Genomic DNA, 16,773 nt, shown 5'->3' on the forward strand with positions numbered 1-16,773 from the left:
TGACATGGTGGCTCACAGCTTCTCCCGGGCCTACCGGACCCCGTGGGCACAGACTCTGCAAGGGCAAACGCGGGCTTGGACGCGGCAGCTGTAGAACCTCCCGAACCCCAACACCTGGGCGGGCGGTGGGCTGGGACCGCGGCTCCCCGAAAAATGCCAGGCCCCGCTCGGCTTCCTAGAGGAACTGCGGAGCCCCGCCCGAGGAGCTAGCCATTTATGTCACACTGTGACAATTATTCTGCATAAAATTATCATTAAAAACTCTAATTTTTCAGCTCCCAACCCCGCCAGTGGCCTTTTAGCATTCTTCAGCACTGCGTCTGAGGGCCGTGATCACCCTGCTCATTACTCGGTGTGGCGCCTCCCCCCTCGCGCTCGCAATCAAGGCTAATTACACCCGCGCGCGGGGGCAGGGCCGAGCGGGGTCCAGGGGCCGGGAGTGGGGGCGGGGTCGGAGTCCCGAGTCCGGGAGTCAGGGTCCGGCGTGGGGCCTGGGGTGGAGCGGGCGGTGTGGCCGCTGTGGGTTCTGATGGCCAGCGAGGGGCCGCGCAGGCCAAGGCTGGGTTCGGGGCTTGGGTGAGGTCAGGGCGCGGGAGGTGTCAAGGGTCCCAGTCCAGGCCCAGGCGGCACCAAGGTCCGGGGGACGGGGCGGGGCCTCTGGGTCCTGGGGGCGGGGCGTGGATGGAGGGGCGTGGCCGGCGACGGGGGCAGTAGCCCCGGCCGGGTCCGGTGGGTGGTGGGTGGCCGCGTCACTTACCCCAGCGAGGCGGCCGAGCGGCAGAGGTGCAGGGGAGCCAGGCCTTCGGCGCTGAGCAGGTCGGGGTTCGCGCGGTGCTGCAGCAGCAGCTGGGCACAGGCCGTGTGGCCCCCCAGGCAGGCCTCGTGCAGGGGCCCACGGCCTCCGGGGCTGGCATTGGGGTCGGCGCCGCGACCCAGCAGGTGGCTCACGCAGGCCGCATGGCCTCGGGCTGCGGCGATGCACAGGGGCGTGGTGAGCTCACGCGTGTACTCCAGGGTCCAGAGACCTGGAGGAGGGGGGAGGGGGAGGTAAGGTGAGTGGGGAGCACCGGTGGAGGCGGTGCCCATTAGGCTGAAATGGGGTGAAACCATCTCTTGAAATTAGGTACCAGGAGGGCGTGTGGGGGGATATATATACACAAAGTCGCAGAGGGCTGGGGCAGAGAAAGCCATGAGATCCAGGCAGGCACACAGATGAGGGAGAGGGGGCGGGGGTGTCTAGGGTCAGAGAGATACCAAGGGAAAACCGAAGTGTAGGAAGAGGGGCGGCGGAGAGTACACACACACGGAAACAGAGCAGGGGAACAATGGGGGTGACGGTGCCATTGGAGGAGAGAAAAGATGACCAAACAGGGTGGGCAGCGGGACAATTAAAAAAAATATATTTTTTATTGATTTCAGAAGGGGAGGGAGAGGGAGCTAGAAACATCAATGATGAGAGAAAATCCTCCATCGGCTGCCTCCTGCACGTCCCCTACTGGGGATCGAGCCGGCAGCCTGGGCATGTGCCCCGACCTCCTGGTTCATAGGTTGACATTCAACCACGGAGCCACGCGGGCCAGTCATTGTGGGACAATTTAAGAGAGGAATTCACATTTTCCAGGTTCTGAATGAGGGGTAGCTTAAAGGAGGCAAGTGAGCTGTGGATTTTTCTGGAATCCAGCTCTCTCTCATCCAGCCCCTAATGTACCCTGTATCATTAAGAGGAGAAGGCAGCAGACAAAACAAACTGACCCACAGCACCCACGTTGCTCAAGAAAAGGACTCGGAAAGTTTAGGCCCCTTGGAAGTGGCGAGTTTCAGAAGCGCACTTTGATGTGGTCGGCCACATTCGGCACAATTCTGGTTTGTTTCTTTGCGCTTTTTAGGGTTTTGTGTGCGCGTGTGTGCGTGTGTATAGATTGCTTTCTCTTGCAGGATGAATGGAGCGGTGCCATACATTTTACTTCTCTGAAAACTTTGGGCTTTCAAAAGGCCCGTGGAAGGTTGTTAGCGGCCAGGAGTGCTCGTGGAAATGGAGGAAGCAGTCCCTGGCGAATACACTTCAAGGGACAGGATTTCACATGGCAGGCATGCCTTCTGATAACGATGGAAGAATCGATACCGTGTCTGTAATGAGCTGCGGAGGAGACCCTTTCACAGGCCACCTCCTTCCTGGGACCCATGCTGCGCAGTTCTGAAAGGCCACTCATAATTACCTTCCTGCAGAGTGCCGGCCGCCCCGCATCCCCTGGCCCAGCCTGGAGGTTGTTGCATGCTCCGTGGGATGGTGTGGGGGCCCGTGTCCTGGTGGCGGATGATGGTGGCCTGAGGCCCAGGGGATGTGACTGGCATGGGTTTGGACTGCTTTCCCAGTGAAGACTGTATCTGATTGGGAGCCGGGAGGATGGGTACAGTCCTTGATGACAATGACCTACATTCCTGTAGGGCCAGCCCCCGGTTCTGGACTCCACTCATTTCTCTGCAGAAGGAAACCTACTTACTGAGGGGCCAGGAAGTGGGTGCTCCATTCTCCAGGGCCTGCGGAGTTCTCAGCACCCCTCCCCCTCCTCCCAGCAGCTCCATTCACCTGCCCCAATGCCCAGGTCTTCCCATGGAACGATGGGAAGGGGCCGTGGTGGGCATTTAGCTCAGCCCTAGATTAGGGCCAGCTTCCTTGTCCAGGCCCTAGGAAATGGTGCTGAGCATCTAGCCTTTAAGAGAACAGGGTTCTGAGATAGTTCTTGGGATCAGAAAGCCTGAATCAGCTTCCTATGACTCCCACCCGGGTCCCGGTTCTGCCAGCAGGAGGACCCTGGAGGCAGGCTTCTCCCCATGGGCACGTCCTTCTAAACATCAGTGCCATTATGCCAGGGCCTTCCTTGCACTCGAGCTGGGATGCTGTACCCAGGGGCCAGCCACTGAGGCCCTGCTTGGTGCACCCCCATCCCCTGGCCCTGGCCACCAGGAAGTCCTCACACGAGAAAGGGCAGAGGTGTGGGGCTGCTGGTCCAGCTGTGAGGGAAGACAGGCAGCTGGGCTGGAAGCAAGACTCCAGCGGCCCTGAGCACTGCCCACCCGCTTCTAGCCTGCACCAAGGCTGCGGCAGTACCACTCTCTGGGCTGCCCTTTCCCCGCTGGCAGCTCACGCCCCTTCTCTGTCCGCACTCCCTAGTTGCCTGTCAGACAGGTGTGCCATAGGAAAACACAGATCTCAGGGCCGGGAGACGAAGGAGGGAAAAGGAAGGAGGGGCAGATTCAGGCCATGGGTAGCATTGGTGTCTAGTTGAAATTGCAACATTTGAGCATGCAAGTGTTCAGGGCGGGAGGTATGTGACAAAAAATAAACATCCATCAAGCATTCAAACAGTTGGCATTCTTGATTGAATTGCCACCCAGCCCTTGGCGGAAATGTGCACCCCATCTGGACCAGGTGAAGGAGAGGAGGCCCAGGCTGCTCCAGGGCCCCCTCAGCTGGGAGGTGGTGCGGCCGGGCAGGAAGGCATCTGCCTCCCACAGCCCCTGCCCCCTACTGGCTGCTCTGAGCAGCTGCAACAGTACAGTGGTTGCTATCCACCCACTCCCCCCACGCCCTGTGAGGTATAAACAGAAGTGAAGACAGCATTAGTGTTGATGGGAACAGCAGGGAACTTTGTGAGAACAAGGGTCCACTCTGTGCCTGACACCCTGCTGGGTGCTGTGGGACACGCAGTGGGGGCAGAGAACATGCAGATCGTGTTTGCAAGGAATGCACAGTTCACCGCATGTAAGAGGCAGGTGGGTACAGAAACAATGAGCAGAAACACTGGGGGCCACTTCCCTAGTCACTGTCCCCTGCGGTGAAGTCTGCTCTCCCATCACTTACACATCCTGCACTTGCTCTGCTTATTTCGGTAGCAATGCTAATTCTTCGCTATTTCATTTCTCTAAGCATCACCATTTTCCCATGGTCTTTCCCTCAGACTGCAATTAGATCCGTTTCTGAAGGACTTGTCCATACACAGCTATACCTGGTCCAACGTGAGCTTGTACTTCACCTCAAACTGGACAAGTCTTTTGTGCCTGATACCCTTTGTCACGGGTTATTTTGAGAAGGGCTGGGACACTGGGGTGAGTCCAGGGATAGGAGCCATTCCACCTTCGTTCTACGCTAAATTTAGCTTTCCAAGCACGGTATTTGTCAACAGCACCCTACACGTCCAAGCTGGATTTCAGTGGGTAGGGAGTAGTAGTCCCAAACACGTGGTTCTTCGTGAAAGCTTTTAGACTAGCTCACGGTAGACGGTGCTGGTCTCACAAGTAGGACGTGCGGATTACTCCGGGAGCAAGGCAGAGGTGTCCTTTTTTAAAAATTAAGAACAAGCATAGCTATATGTGTGACTATACATTAAAACACAAAACATAAAAAATAAAACAAACTAAAAACCACACAACAACAAAAACACCCTCCACAAATACCTGAAAACCAATCCATTCATCCATCTATTTGTTCAGAAAACCAATCCATTCATTCACCCATTTGTTCAATAAGCATTTATGGACTATAATGTTCTAAGTTGTGTTGTTAGGATTCTGAGACAAAAACCAAAAAACAAAACACAACACAAAACAATAATCCTGCCTTCAAGGGTCACACAGGAAAAAACAGTGACCAGAGGACCCCCAAACACAGGAGTTCTGCAGTCTTCCTTTCCACGAGCCGGGCCAGGTTCTTTAGTTATGGGTGGGTAACACTGTCCCCTGACACAGTGCTGTTGGCTGCGCTCCTTGCCTGCTGCACACCAGGCCTGCCCGTCCTACCTTGCTGGGATCAAGCCATTTTAATCTCACTTTTCTCATCCTCATCCTTCTACGCTTAGTCAAAGCCAGTGCCTAGCCTTCAAGATACAACTTAAATGCCATCTTCTCTGCCTATTTCAGTCCAAATAAACTCAACTTCTTCCAAGAACAAACCTGTATATGAAGTTGCTGAACAAGTGTTGAAATCTTTGATAAAACAGAAGAAAGAGCAGAAGACCAGAGTTTTATGTTTCAAATGGGAAGAGAACTTGGATTCTCCAATTTTAAATTGACACCAGTCCTGGGCAAGGTCCCTAAATGGAGTAGGAAAGAGATGGGTTGGGGGTATTTAGAAATGGAAGTGGGGCACTTGGCACTCTGGGGGCCACTAGGAACAAGTCAGGGTGGACACAAGGAATTTTCTTTTGTGATGAGGTCGCTTCCTAGATATGCGGAGGGATGTAGGCATAGTCATGCACATTTCAATCTGCAATGGAAGTTTTCATGAAAACCTTTTAGAGAAGATGGAAAAAATATGGGTCTTTCTTTAGGAAACTCTCACTTAAAACCTCACACTGGAGAAACAATACCCATGGCGCCTGCAGAGTGCTGGTTCACACCTTGGCTGTCAAGTGGAATCACCCGCATCCCAACTTGAGTGAGTCCAGCGTGACAGGTTGGTGTGATGGGTTGGTGTGATGGGTTTGGTGTGATGGGTTGGTGTGATGGGGTTGGTGTGATGGGGTTGTTGTGATGGGTTTGGTGTGATGGGTTGGTGTGATGGGTTTGGTGTGATGGGTTGGTGTGATGGGGTTGGGTGATGGGGTTGGTGTGACGGGTTGGTGTGACAGGTTGGTGTGATGGGTTTGGTGTGATGGGTTGGTGTGATGGGGTTGGTGTGATGGGGTTGGTGTGATGGGTTGGTGTGATGGGTTGGTGTGATGAGGTTGGGTGATGGGGTTGGTGTGACGGATTGGTGTGACAGGTTGGTGTGATGGGTTGGTGCGATGTGTTGGAGGGAGCAGCCTGAGCAGCAGGACTGGTGTAAAGTCCCCAGGTGCTTCTGGCACACAGCATGGCTGAGGACCGCGGTGCACAGGGACGGGTGGAGTCTGATTTCAGCCTGAGCCTGCACAGCATGCTTGTCGATGATCTGAGTGAATGCATGGAAGGGTGGGCCTCCCACTGGTGGGTGACGTGGAGCATGACACAGTCAGGATCCCTAAAGTGCTCAACAGGCCAGAGCAATGGGCTGTTTGCATCAGAGCCCCAAACCAACACTCAAACCCCCAGGCCCTTGGGATCCTGTTGTCCTTGTGAATCAAGTGGCTGACGCTGCCACTCGCTGTTGGGGCTCCCCTGCTGCTGGCACTTGAGGGAGGATTCTTTTCCTTGTGTTTAAGTTCAGAGGTGAGGTGTGCTATGGATGTGTTGATGTTCCGACCCAAATTTAGGTGGCATCAGCACAGCAAATTATTTGACTTTTTAAAAAAACGTTGAAAGCATGCCTGCACAGTTGCTGGTGTCGCTTTAAGTTCCCTCACTCAGCGGGACCCCGGCTTTGCAAAGCCTAGAGCCCTGCCTGGAATCCCGAGAGCCCCGGGCTTGCTTCCTCACGTGTCCCTGGACCCGCATCTGCTTGCCCCCACGCCAGGGCACACAATTAGCTTGTTTAATTTTTTTGGTTTGTTTGTTTGCTTTCAAGCTGGCCCACAGACAGCATCACTGAGTGAGTCTGGCAACTCTACTGAAGATGTGAAGGTCTGCCACGGTGTGCGCAGCGTATCACCTCCTCCATCTCTGCTTTCCCTTTGGTGCAACCATGGAAACCTCCCCCCTTGCCCTGTCAGGGTGGCTCATGCATCCTCAGGCCTGGCCATGTCGCTGCTACTCCCGAGAGCTGGTCATGGAAAATTTTCTGAACAAATACAGCGCCCTTCTTGAAAGAGAGAGATTCTGGTGAATATAATTTTCTCTAAACCAGTACGTTTAATACTTTTAGTTCTTTAGATAAACTCTCAAATGGTGCCGATTGGATGGAGGATGAAAGAACCTCATTTGTTTAGCTGGGCCACACTGGAGTACAAAAGAAATGGAACTGCTGGGCCTTTCGTTGCAGAGGGTGGAGTGAACGGAGAAGACAAAAATCCCAGCAGGAGAGGACAGCCAGCTTTCCTCTGGCGGCCCAGGGAACAAACTAAACCTCTCACCACTAGCCAGGTAGTCCAGGGGGTTGGAATATAATTTCATAAAGAAAATTTTTGGGATGTAAATAATAAGCATAATATTTTGTCTGTAAAAGACATAAAAACTGGTTCTCCAAGCGGAGGCTTGTCGTGTAGGTAGCTAAGGAGAGGGAGTTTTTGCTTCTGGATCTAATGAGAGGAAGAGAGTAAAATCCACCTTGAGACGATATGAGATGTACAAATGGTCGTGTTCCAGTGGTAATGATTGTCTTCACGCACTACCCAGGTCTTGGCATCCTGCCAGGGAATCGGCGGGCGGTTTTCTTTTCCTCGAGAGTGTTTGAGATGCGCTCTGCCCATGTCTGTGGAATAACCCAGCTGAGCTCGAAATACGGGATGGGCTCAGGAGGTTTCTCCATGAAGAAAACTTTCCACAGGTTCACACCCTGAGATCCAGGCTGCAGGCCACTCACATTTCCTTGGGGAATGTGTACTTGGGGACTGGTGAGTGTGTGGGCTCTTTCCTGGGCCATCGGCAAATGTGTGCTTCCTTCTGGGGCCAGGTGTCCAATAGACGGACAAGCCAGGGCAGGAGGCCGGCCCCCGTGGACATCGGGAGATTCTGTGCATCTTCTCCAATAGGCCGACATTCGTTGTTGCGCTGGCCATCGTTGTGTTTCCTGCACGAACTGTTTCTATAGAAGGCCGTGTGCTCACTCCCTCCGGACCAGCACTAGCGCCCGGCACAGTGGCCCAGCTCTAACAGGACATGTACTTGCACACCTTCTTCGATTCTCATTCTCCCTATTTAATTTCTAAAGGCCATTCCTCCTTCATTCCTGCTCCCTCCAGCTTTTCGTTCTTTTTTTTCCTTTTTTATTGATTTCAGAGAGGAAGGGAGAGGGAGAGAGAGATAGATACATCAACAATGAGAGGGAATCATTGATCGGCTGCCTCCTGCACGCCCCACCCTAGGGATTGAGCCCCAGCCCAGGCATATGCCCTAATTGGGAATTGAACCATGACCTCCTGGTTCATAGGTGGACGCTCAAACACTGAGCCATGCCGGCTGGGCTCCCTCCAGCTTTTTTAATTAAAAAATAAAATAGTAAGCTGGACAGGCAAGGCTCTGAGTTTGCCCCATACACAGAGAGATTAAAAATGTTCAGGTACCTCCACCTCTTTCTGAATCACAACGTTAGCACAGCACACCTCATTGAACTCAGCATTAAAACATTTACTTCCTCAGATCAAGCGCCTCTATTAATAATGACCTAAATTGTCTGCACTGATTTCGTGTTATTAAGAAATCTCATTTCCATCCCGTGCAAGAAAACAATACAGGGAGGAAAAACACCTCTCGAACGTATTTTCCTGCAAAACAACAAAGCCACATCTCATTATGGATGCCATCCTCTCTGAAGGTCAAGTGCTGCCTTTTTTTAAAAATATATATATTTTATTGATTTTTTACAGAGAGGAAGGGAGAGGGATAGAGAGTTAGAAACATCGATGAGAGGGAAACATCCATCAGGTGCCTCCTGCACACCCCCTATTGGGGATGTGCCCGCAACCAAGGTACATGCCCTTGAGCGGAATCGAACCTGGGACCCTTAAGTCTGCAGGCTGATGCTCTATCCACTGAGCCAAACCGGTTAGGGCAAGTGCTGCCTTTTCAGGGAGGCCCAGGAGGGTGCATTGGAAGCTCAGAAACAAGGGTGCCCTGTGCCTGCAGTCCCTGCGGCCCAGTGTGAGACAGAGCGGCTGAGCCCTGGCACATGCCACGTACACAGCCCTGGGAGGACGCTTCCCGGCATGGGGGACGGGCGGGGAAGCACATCATCGACACTTTCCCTGATAAGGCCGCGGAGTTTCTTTGCAACTGTCATGGGGATTTAATTACATGATAAAATTGCAGCTCCTACCTCTTGAGACAAATTGCATGTTCAGACTGATTGTTTTTTATGAGTCTCACACAGGGGAGCAAAATATCGCTTGAAGTTGGATTGGCCTGATGGCTATGACCTAACCCTCTTTACGTCCCTTCTAGATACGAAACGTTTCCTATCCTGCCACGAAGGAGGGTGGGCTCCTGGTGGGATCTCCCAGCTGCTTGGCAGCTCTGCATGGAGCCGAGTGAGGCCAGTGTCCTGTGGTGGATTCCGAGACCATTCTACTTATCTTTCTGTTGGCAAAATAGGAAAACCTTGAACTTGTAATAGAACGTAGGAAATACACATTATAATAAGTATAAGTGACCATTGAACGTATGTACTGCTTGTAATTTTAATAATTTAAAATGCAAGTTAAAATAACAAGAGATCTTTTCCTAAGGAAAGGCAAAAGATTTTTTAAAAAAGCAAGTTTGGAAGAGTTTGGTGATACTGAGGCTCTCGTAGTTTGCACGTGGAAGGGTAAATTTCTATACAGAGGGGGAATATTCTCTCTTGAGTTTACATGTACAGGGCATTGTTCATGCATAGAAGCCTGGGTAGATAGAGCAGAAATCCTCGCCTTTAGGGAGGGGAGACACATGGGGCAATCATTATCCAGTGTGAGGGATGAAATCACTACTCGGGAGAATGATGGGTGTGATGATGAGGAAGCAGGTAAGGTCTGAGAGTGACAGGAAGGTCACAGTCAGCAGAGCAGCCAGATACCCCGACACGTGTTTGACTCCTTTCTCTCATGTCGCCTCTGCTCCCAGTGTGCTGAGCTTCTGGAATCTGTACATTTATATCTTTCATCCAATTTGGGAAATGTTTGGTAATTATTTCTCTAAACATTTTTTCTGATCCATTTTCTTCCTCGAACTCCAGTTGAGTTTCCCAGACCTGCTCTATTGCCCACAGTCCTGTTCGTTTTATTTTCAACCATCTAACTCTCTGTTCTTCAGATTGTGTACTTCCTGTTGATCTGTTTTCAGATTCGCTGACTCTTTCTTCTGTCATCTTCAGTCTGCTGCTGACTGAACAAAGCCCATTGTTGACGAGAACAAAGCCAGCCCTAGTTTCAAGGGAGGTGGTGCCACTGCATTGCCACAGAGACAATTAGTGAAGACAGCTAGCTGTGTCTCCTGACACCAGACTCTCCCCCTCTATCCTTCCCATGTATGTGAAAGTTTTTTCCCCTCCAAATTAGACAATCTCATTTCATTGCTGAATGGCTCCTCATTGACTCTCCAACAAGAGTAACTGCCTATGTCTATAATTTGTGACCTCACACAATACAGTCCCCACTTACTTGCCTGGCTTTTCCTCTCTCTCCTCTGATTTGCACCCCCAATTCCCAGGCATGCCCACTTCCTTGTGCAAGGTGGCATGCCCACATCTGTTCACTCTGCTGCCTTTAGCAGGAGCCCCTTCCTTTCAATCGCAGACTGTTAAAAACACGCTCATCTTTGAAGGGTCAACCCAGGAGATTTTTAGTGTCCTCCATATACTGTTCGGCCTATTAATATTTATTATATACCTACTGTGTGCTAGGATATGGTGAATAGGACACGCCCGGTCCCTGTCCAGTATTCAGTGGCTGGATTGGGCATTAGAAGACGATGGGCGATGGGATTGGGAGGTAGAACCAGGCTGTAGGAAGTGTGTTTGCCATTCCCAGTTCACCTGGAGTGTTTGTCCCAAGCAGAGCCTGTGGCTGCAGGAGCCACCACCACCCTGGAAGGGAGGCAGCCTCTGCACTGCACCCTCATTCCCTTTTGTCCTTTCACACCTCTCCACCGAGCCTGGCAGTGATGCTAACAGAAGTATGTCATCAGCAAACATTACTTCTCTATTAGCTTGTTTCTCAGTTTTGATTCTGAAAATATCCTGATTTGGTCTAATTGCAGTTTCACTGTGTTCCTTAGGCAGCGAGGTTTCGGATTGGAGAGAGCAGAGCCTTAACCCTGCAGGATTTTCTTCCTGCTCATCTGCTTTGAAGCTGGACCATTAGCTCTAAGGCAGGCATCTCATCTCGTCGCAGCGATTCAGCCTGCTTCTGGGGAAAAGAGAGCCCAGGGTGTTTGGTAGGAAGAAAAGCAGCAGCTTCATTCTAGGTGGCGGGAGATATTTTTCTATATGTAAAGCAAGGGCTGCTACTGGAATCATTTTATTCCTAAATAATTTAACTATATTCAAAGATAATCTGATGTTATTGTAGGAGAGTGTATTTCTAATAAATTCCACTTGATCTGGGTGAATCAATTCAGGCAGCGCATAATTGAGTCTGTTAGCAAGGACTTTAGCAAGAATTTTGCAATCAGTGTTAATTAAGAAGATGGGACAATAATTTGTGCATAATTCCAGATCTTTTCCTGGCTTGTGAATCAAAGTAATAAGAGCAATGCTCTGGCTGGTGGCGGGATACTGTCATTAGGTGCTGATTTATAAGTACTTAGAAAGGTTTAATTTCATTTTGCTTGGAGCAGGGTCTCCCTGCCCCCACACTCCTTGCTCAGGGTGTGCAGGCGAGATGGCTGAGAGCTTTCCTTTCTCTTTTTCCCTGTCGTTGATGGCCTCCTGCTCCCCATTTCTGCTTTTATTCTGCAGCTGAGCACCCCACTCACACACATGTTTTTCTTGATACTCTTATTTGAAGTCAGGGACTCATGTTATTGATATTTTGTGTATGCGTGTGCCTGCCTGTATGCATACATGTGTGCATGGGTGCACATGTAATACACACACACGTGTGTGCATGTATAACGTAAAACCAAAGGGTTGTACACAGTTCACGGGGGACATTTCTTCATGGGTCCTCCTGCAACACGTGTCTGGGTGGGTGGGTATCAAGAGCCCTTGACTGCAAGTCAGGAACACACCTGGTTAACATGCTGCTCCTGACTGGCTATTGATCAGTAAGGGAACAGATGTGAGCCTCAATGTCCCGCTTGTAAAACGCAGCCATAGGATACACTACAGGCATCATGGGAACCACGAAGAGCACTGGGCTCTACCTCCTGTCGGCTGTGGGACCACAGGGTGTAACGCAACCTCTCTGAGCCTCATTTAGCCCCTTGGGAAATGCACGTTGATGACAAGTCCTCCCTGAACCGTGATTCCTTACTCTGCCTCCACTCAGGGCTCATTCCACTTCTCACATGCTCTGCTTTGGGGACTTATTCTCCCTAATAACGAGGACAGGGCTGGCCCTGGGCCATGCTGTTGCTTATCTGGAGCATTGGAGCTCATAAACCAGTCTCCCCAGCCTTCTAGGCAGTTCGTTCCCTGCCCAATTGGCCTGCCCTTGAAGGCGGGGCCGGTCCACACAGGCCAGTTCGGATGCACCACACCTGTGAAAGCAGCGGGGTGTTGTTCACTCCGCAAACACAAGTCATTGGACCTGGAACCCTAGCTGGTCTGATTTGTAAAGACCCTGAGAGATGGCCCACTTTTTCTTTTTCTTTTTTGTTAATCCTCACCCAAGGATATTTTTTTCCATTGAGTTTTTGTTGTTGTTGTTAATCCTCACCTAAGGATATTTTTTCCCATTGATTTTTTGAGAGAGTGGAAGGGAGGGGGAGAGACAGAGAGAAACATCCATGTGAGAAAGACACATTGATTGGTTGCCTCCTGTATGTGCCCTGACCGGGCCTGGGGCTCGAGCCTGCAACTGAAGTATATGCCCTTGACTAGAATCAGACCTATGATCCTTCAGTGTGCAGGCCAATGCCCTAACCACTGAGCAACCCTCTAGGCCTCCATTGATTTTTAGAACGAATAGAAGGAAGAAAGGGAGGGGGGCAAGAGAGAAAAACATTGATTGAGAGAGACATTGATTGGTTGCCTCCTGCAACCCCCCCCCCCCCACCCAACTTGCAACCCAAGTATGTGCACTTGACCGGGAATTGAACCCTCAACCCTTTGATGTGCGGACAGATGCTCTAACCACTGAGCTACTGGCCAGGGCTGGCCCATTTGTTTCAATGAGAAAATTAGTTCAGAGAGATGGACTGGCAGGTTCAAGACCATACAGGAAGTGGTGGAATCAAGGCAAGAACCAGGTCACTTCACTGCTATTCTCTTGCCATTCCCATTATGACTCATGTCTCAGAGCCACTCACAGTGGGCATGCTCTTGTCATTGGTGCCACGGAGTCCTCTAAGGCAGGGGCTGTGCTCATGTACCTGACATCTGACTGCTGGTCTGCCCCGGGTGAAGGTCCTCCCCACGAGTAGGCCAGGAGCAATGGCTGTGGCTCTAATGTCAGGGCTGCTTAGCGTCAAGCCTCTGGGGCGAAGGTTGAATGAGAAATGGAATTCCCAAAATGACCCGGTCTTGGCGTGCATACATGTGCCTGTCACGTGTTCACACATGCTCATGCCCCACCCACCCACGCTGCTGGGTGAGATCTCTTAATAAAAATCCAATTAGCATTTCTTTAACTTGCCTCCAGATGCTCAGTACCATTGCCCCAAACACAACACAATGCCCCTGGTTTTCCATTTCCATCAAGAATTCAAGTAGCATCTTGACTTGTATATACTGTATCAGCAGCAAAACCATGGAATGCTGACATCCTTAATAATCGCAATTAGTAATCAGTTGTTCCTTAAGTAGTTTGATTACACCGGTTACCAAATTGTACGGTCGATGCATTTGGGGGCAAGAAGAGTCTTGCCACCCCTCCCCCAGCCGTCCCTGCTCCCTCCCCGTGTTCTCAGTGGTTGCTGAGCTGACAGGCACAGAAGAGAGGCAAGGACAAACAATGCGACTGTCACTGATATTAAGCAGCGGAGGCTTGGCATTAGCAGGAAGGAGAACTAGATAGTGCTTTGCCAAAAGACTAGGCCCAGAAGCGCCTGTGGAAAGGCAGTCTGTGCCCGCTCAGCCGAATGATCACAAAGGAGATGGCCCGCCCGTGCCAGGCGGGGCACCCACAGTCTGAGCTCCCTCTCAGGACGAAGACTCCGTGCCGGGGGCTGGATACCATCAAGGGTTCGGCAAGGATCTTGCCCTTGCAGAGGCTGAACTTGGGTGTGAAATAGTCAGTGGGTTATAAACATTAGCCGGCAAGGCCGTGTGCTCCTGTAACTGAGAGAGACGGAGAGCGTTAAGCTCTGGTGAAGGAGGAGGGGAGTCTGCAGGCCGGGTCCGCAGGAGTGGCCTTCCAGGGGAGGTGGCCCTGTGTGCGGGTCTGGAAGGTCAGGGTATGCTCTGGCCTAGGTGAGCAGAGGGCACATCTGACCAGCTGGAAAACAGCACAATACAACTAAAAGTAACCTCAGGTCAGGGAAAATATTTTCAGCAAGTATGACAGAGTGATTTTATATATATGTTACATGAAGAAGTCTTTCAAAAGGGACAAAAAGCATACAAAGAAATGGGAGCTATTGCCCATGGACCTGAACAGACAAGCCACGTGTGAAGAGATCTACAAGAAAAACAAAACCCCGCGGACGAGACTGCCCTGAGCAGCAGAGAAGCAGAGAAAGGACGCGAGCAGGCACGGAGAACGACCAGGGCGCACACATTAAAGTGGAGGTTCAGTACCAGCTTTCATCAGCAGCAATGTCCAGGGTGTGGCAAGACACGGGCACTCATGCTCAGAGGGAATAGAAGTCCTTTCAGAACACAAGTTGGAAACTTTTATATCCTTGTTGCAGTAATATGGCTCTCAGGAATTTCTAATATATAATATAACCCAAATCAGACAAAAGCCCTAGGCATGCTAATAAAGATGCTAATTACAGCATTATTGATAGTAGCAACAATGTACACAGAGCTTCCCCCTCTTGTAGGCATTTGGTTTACGTATTTTGTGATGAATCACCTCAGTCGGTGACTGAATTAAGATGACTATGAAGCACCGTGAAAAGTACTTTAGATACAGTAACTCTAGGCAGCAGAACACAAGATTATACCTCCAACCTGGTTCTGAGCAGGGTCGTTGACTTGTAAAGGGACCAGCAATGAAGACAGGCCCCGTGTTAGGATGGTGGTGCCTTGGGCTCACCTTTCTCTTTTTAAGCGTGTTGTATGGGGCTCTAACGGTTGCCTGTGTCACACGTGGATATCCACAGTCTATGCTACACGTGTGCGTGTAGGGATGTAAGAATCACACAGCCAAGAACTGTCATTTGCTTTTTCAACCGTCCTCCCTCCCAGCTCCGGGAATGGCCCACCTGCGGCCTGTCACATGCACACGTGATGGGTATAGTTTCAAGCACAGGAGACTGGTTACCTAGGAGCACCCCGGGGGGCAGCTGGGCCGAGGGGTCTTTCATCCAGTCGTCGTTGGCCAGTTCTATCACGGCGTCCACGTGCCTGACCTGGGTGCAGATCACGGCGCGCACCGTCTCCTCATCCCTGGCGTCCAGCGCGGACTTCAGCCTCCTCACCAAGTCTGAGCTGAGCGGGTGGTCGGGGAGGCAGTCAGAGCTGGACATCGTAATGGCGTCTGCGTGTTGACCAAGCTTCTTTTCTGCTCAGCCGAGTCCAGAGTTAGCAGCTGTGGTGTGGGGACGCTATAAATAGAAGAAACAGGCTTGCGTTACCCCCACCCTCCCCCTCCTTCACAGGGAGGCGGGATTCATCTCCCTGAGGCCCCAGGAGAGACTGTTCTAGAGAGGGGCAGTAGATGTGTTGGTGAGGGGGTCGGGAACAAGAGGGGGCATATTTGAGAAGGAAGCTCCCACCGGTGCTGTTAGACCCCGTCTTCTTTGATCAAGAGAGAGACTCTACCTGAAACTCTAAGGACTGGGCTTGGAGCCTCCTTCTGTGGAAGGGGCACTTCAGCATGTCCACCGACGGCTTCCTCGCTTCATCTGAAAGGAGAGTCGGCCTGGCTATAAACTGGACACACTCTGAACTGGAGAGAATGTAGGGAAATCTTTGGTTTCCAAATTCAGAGACCGACTGGCTGGTGTCAAAAAGACTAACGCACCACGTAAGTGAGCAGGAAAGAGTAACCTGTGTTGGCGATGTCTCCACACCCCTCAGGGCTGGTAACTTGGCTTAAAGTACCCGATTCCACCACCGTGGGAGTACAACGCCCCTCGTGTGGTTTCTGTGCATTCCGGGGGCGGGGGGTGGAGGCTTTTTTCTCACGACCTCTATTTCTGTTGGTCCTGGACCCCCACATTAACCGGGGCACAGAGCCCAGCTGCCCCAGCACTTCCCTGTATTTTGTGGTGACCTGAGGGCCCAGGCTGCGCCATATAGCTTTCAAGAAATTAATACACTTTTGGATTCTTTATTTTTATTTTTATTTTTTTATTGCTTAAAGTATTACAAAGAGTATTACATATGTCTCCATTTCCCCCCCCCCCCACCCTTGACAATCCCCTGGCCTTCCCTACCCCCCAGTGTCTTATGTCCATTGGTTATGCTTATATGCATGCATACAAGTCCTTTGGTTGATCTCTTACCTGCCCCCCTCCTGCCCTCCCACCCTCCCTGGCCTTCCTGCTGTAGTTTGACAGTCTGTTCGAGGCCGCTGGATTCTTTTTTGAAATGAAATATATTTGCTATATAACATTGTGTAAGTTGAAGCTGTGCAGTAATGTTGATTTGGTAATTTACTTGTTGCAATATGATCACCATGTAGTGCTAGCTAGCTCCTCTGCCACCTCACATGGTTATCGTTTCTCTTTTGTGGTGGGAATAATTAGGATCCAGTCTCTCAGCAAGATTGGTGTTTATAATACAACTAGAGGCCTGGTGCACGAAATTTGTGCAGGGGGGCGGGGAGGGATCCCTCAGCCTGGATTAGGAGAGGGTGCAGGCCAGGCTGAGGGACCCCACCGGTGCATGATCAGGGCAGGGAAGGGACGCAGGAGGTTGGCCAGCTGGGGAGGGACCACGGGAGGGCTCCAGGG

The 16,773-nt window shown here is 51.2% G+C and overlaps 1 protein-coding gene across 1 annotated transcript in view; it reads right to left on the reverse strand.

Moving 5' to 3' along the window:
• ASB18 (ankyrin repeat and SOCS box containing 18) overlaps window positions 1–15,342 on the reverse strand; it is a gene marked incomplete at its 5' end in the record, with an annotated part of 41,167 nt that extends 25,825 nt beyond the window's left edge. Inside the window, 2 exons of the mRNA XM_081095255.1 lie at window positions 758–1,025; window positions 15,138–15,342. Of these exons, the coding sequence (XP_080951381.1) occupies window positions 758–1,025; window positions 15,138–15,342 (473 nt within the window). The remainder of the gene's footprint in view (window positions 1–757; window positions 1,026–15,137) is intronic.
• Between the last annotated feature and the right edge of the window lie 1,431 nt (window positions 15,343–16,773).

The sequence above is a fragment of the Myotis nattereri genome (genome assembly GCF_964212035.1).
Source record: "Myotis nattereri genome assembly, chromosome: 7".
Taxonomy (NCBI): domain Eukaryota; kingdom Metazoa; phylum Chordata; class Mammalia; order Chiroptera; family Vespertilionidae; genus Myotis; species Myotis nattereri.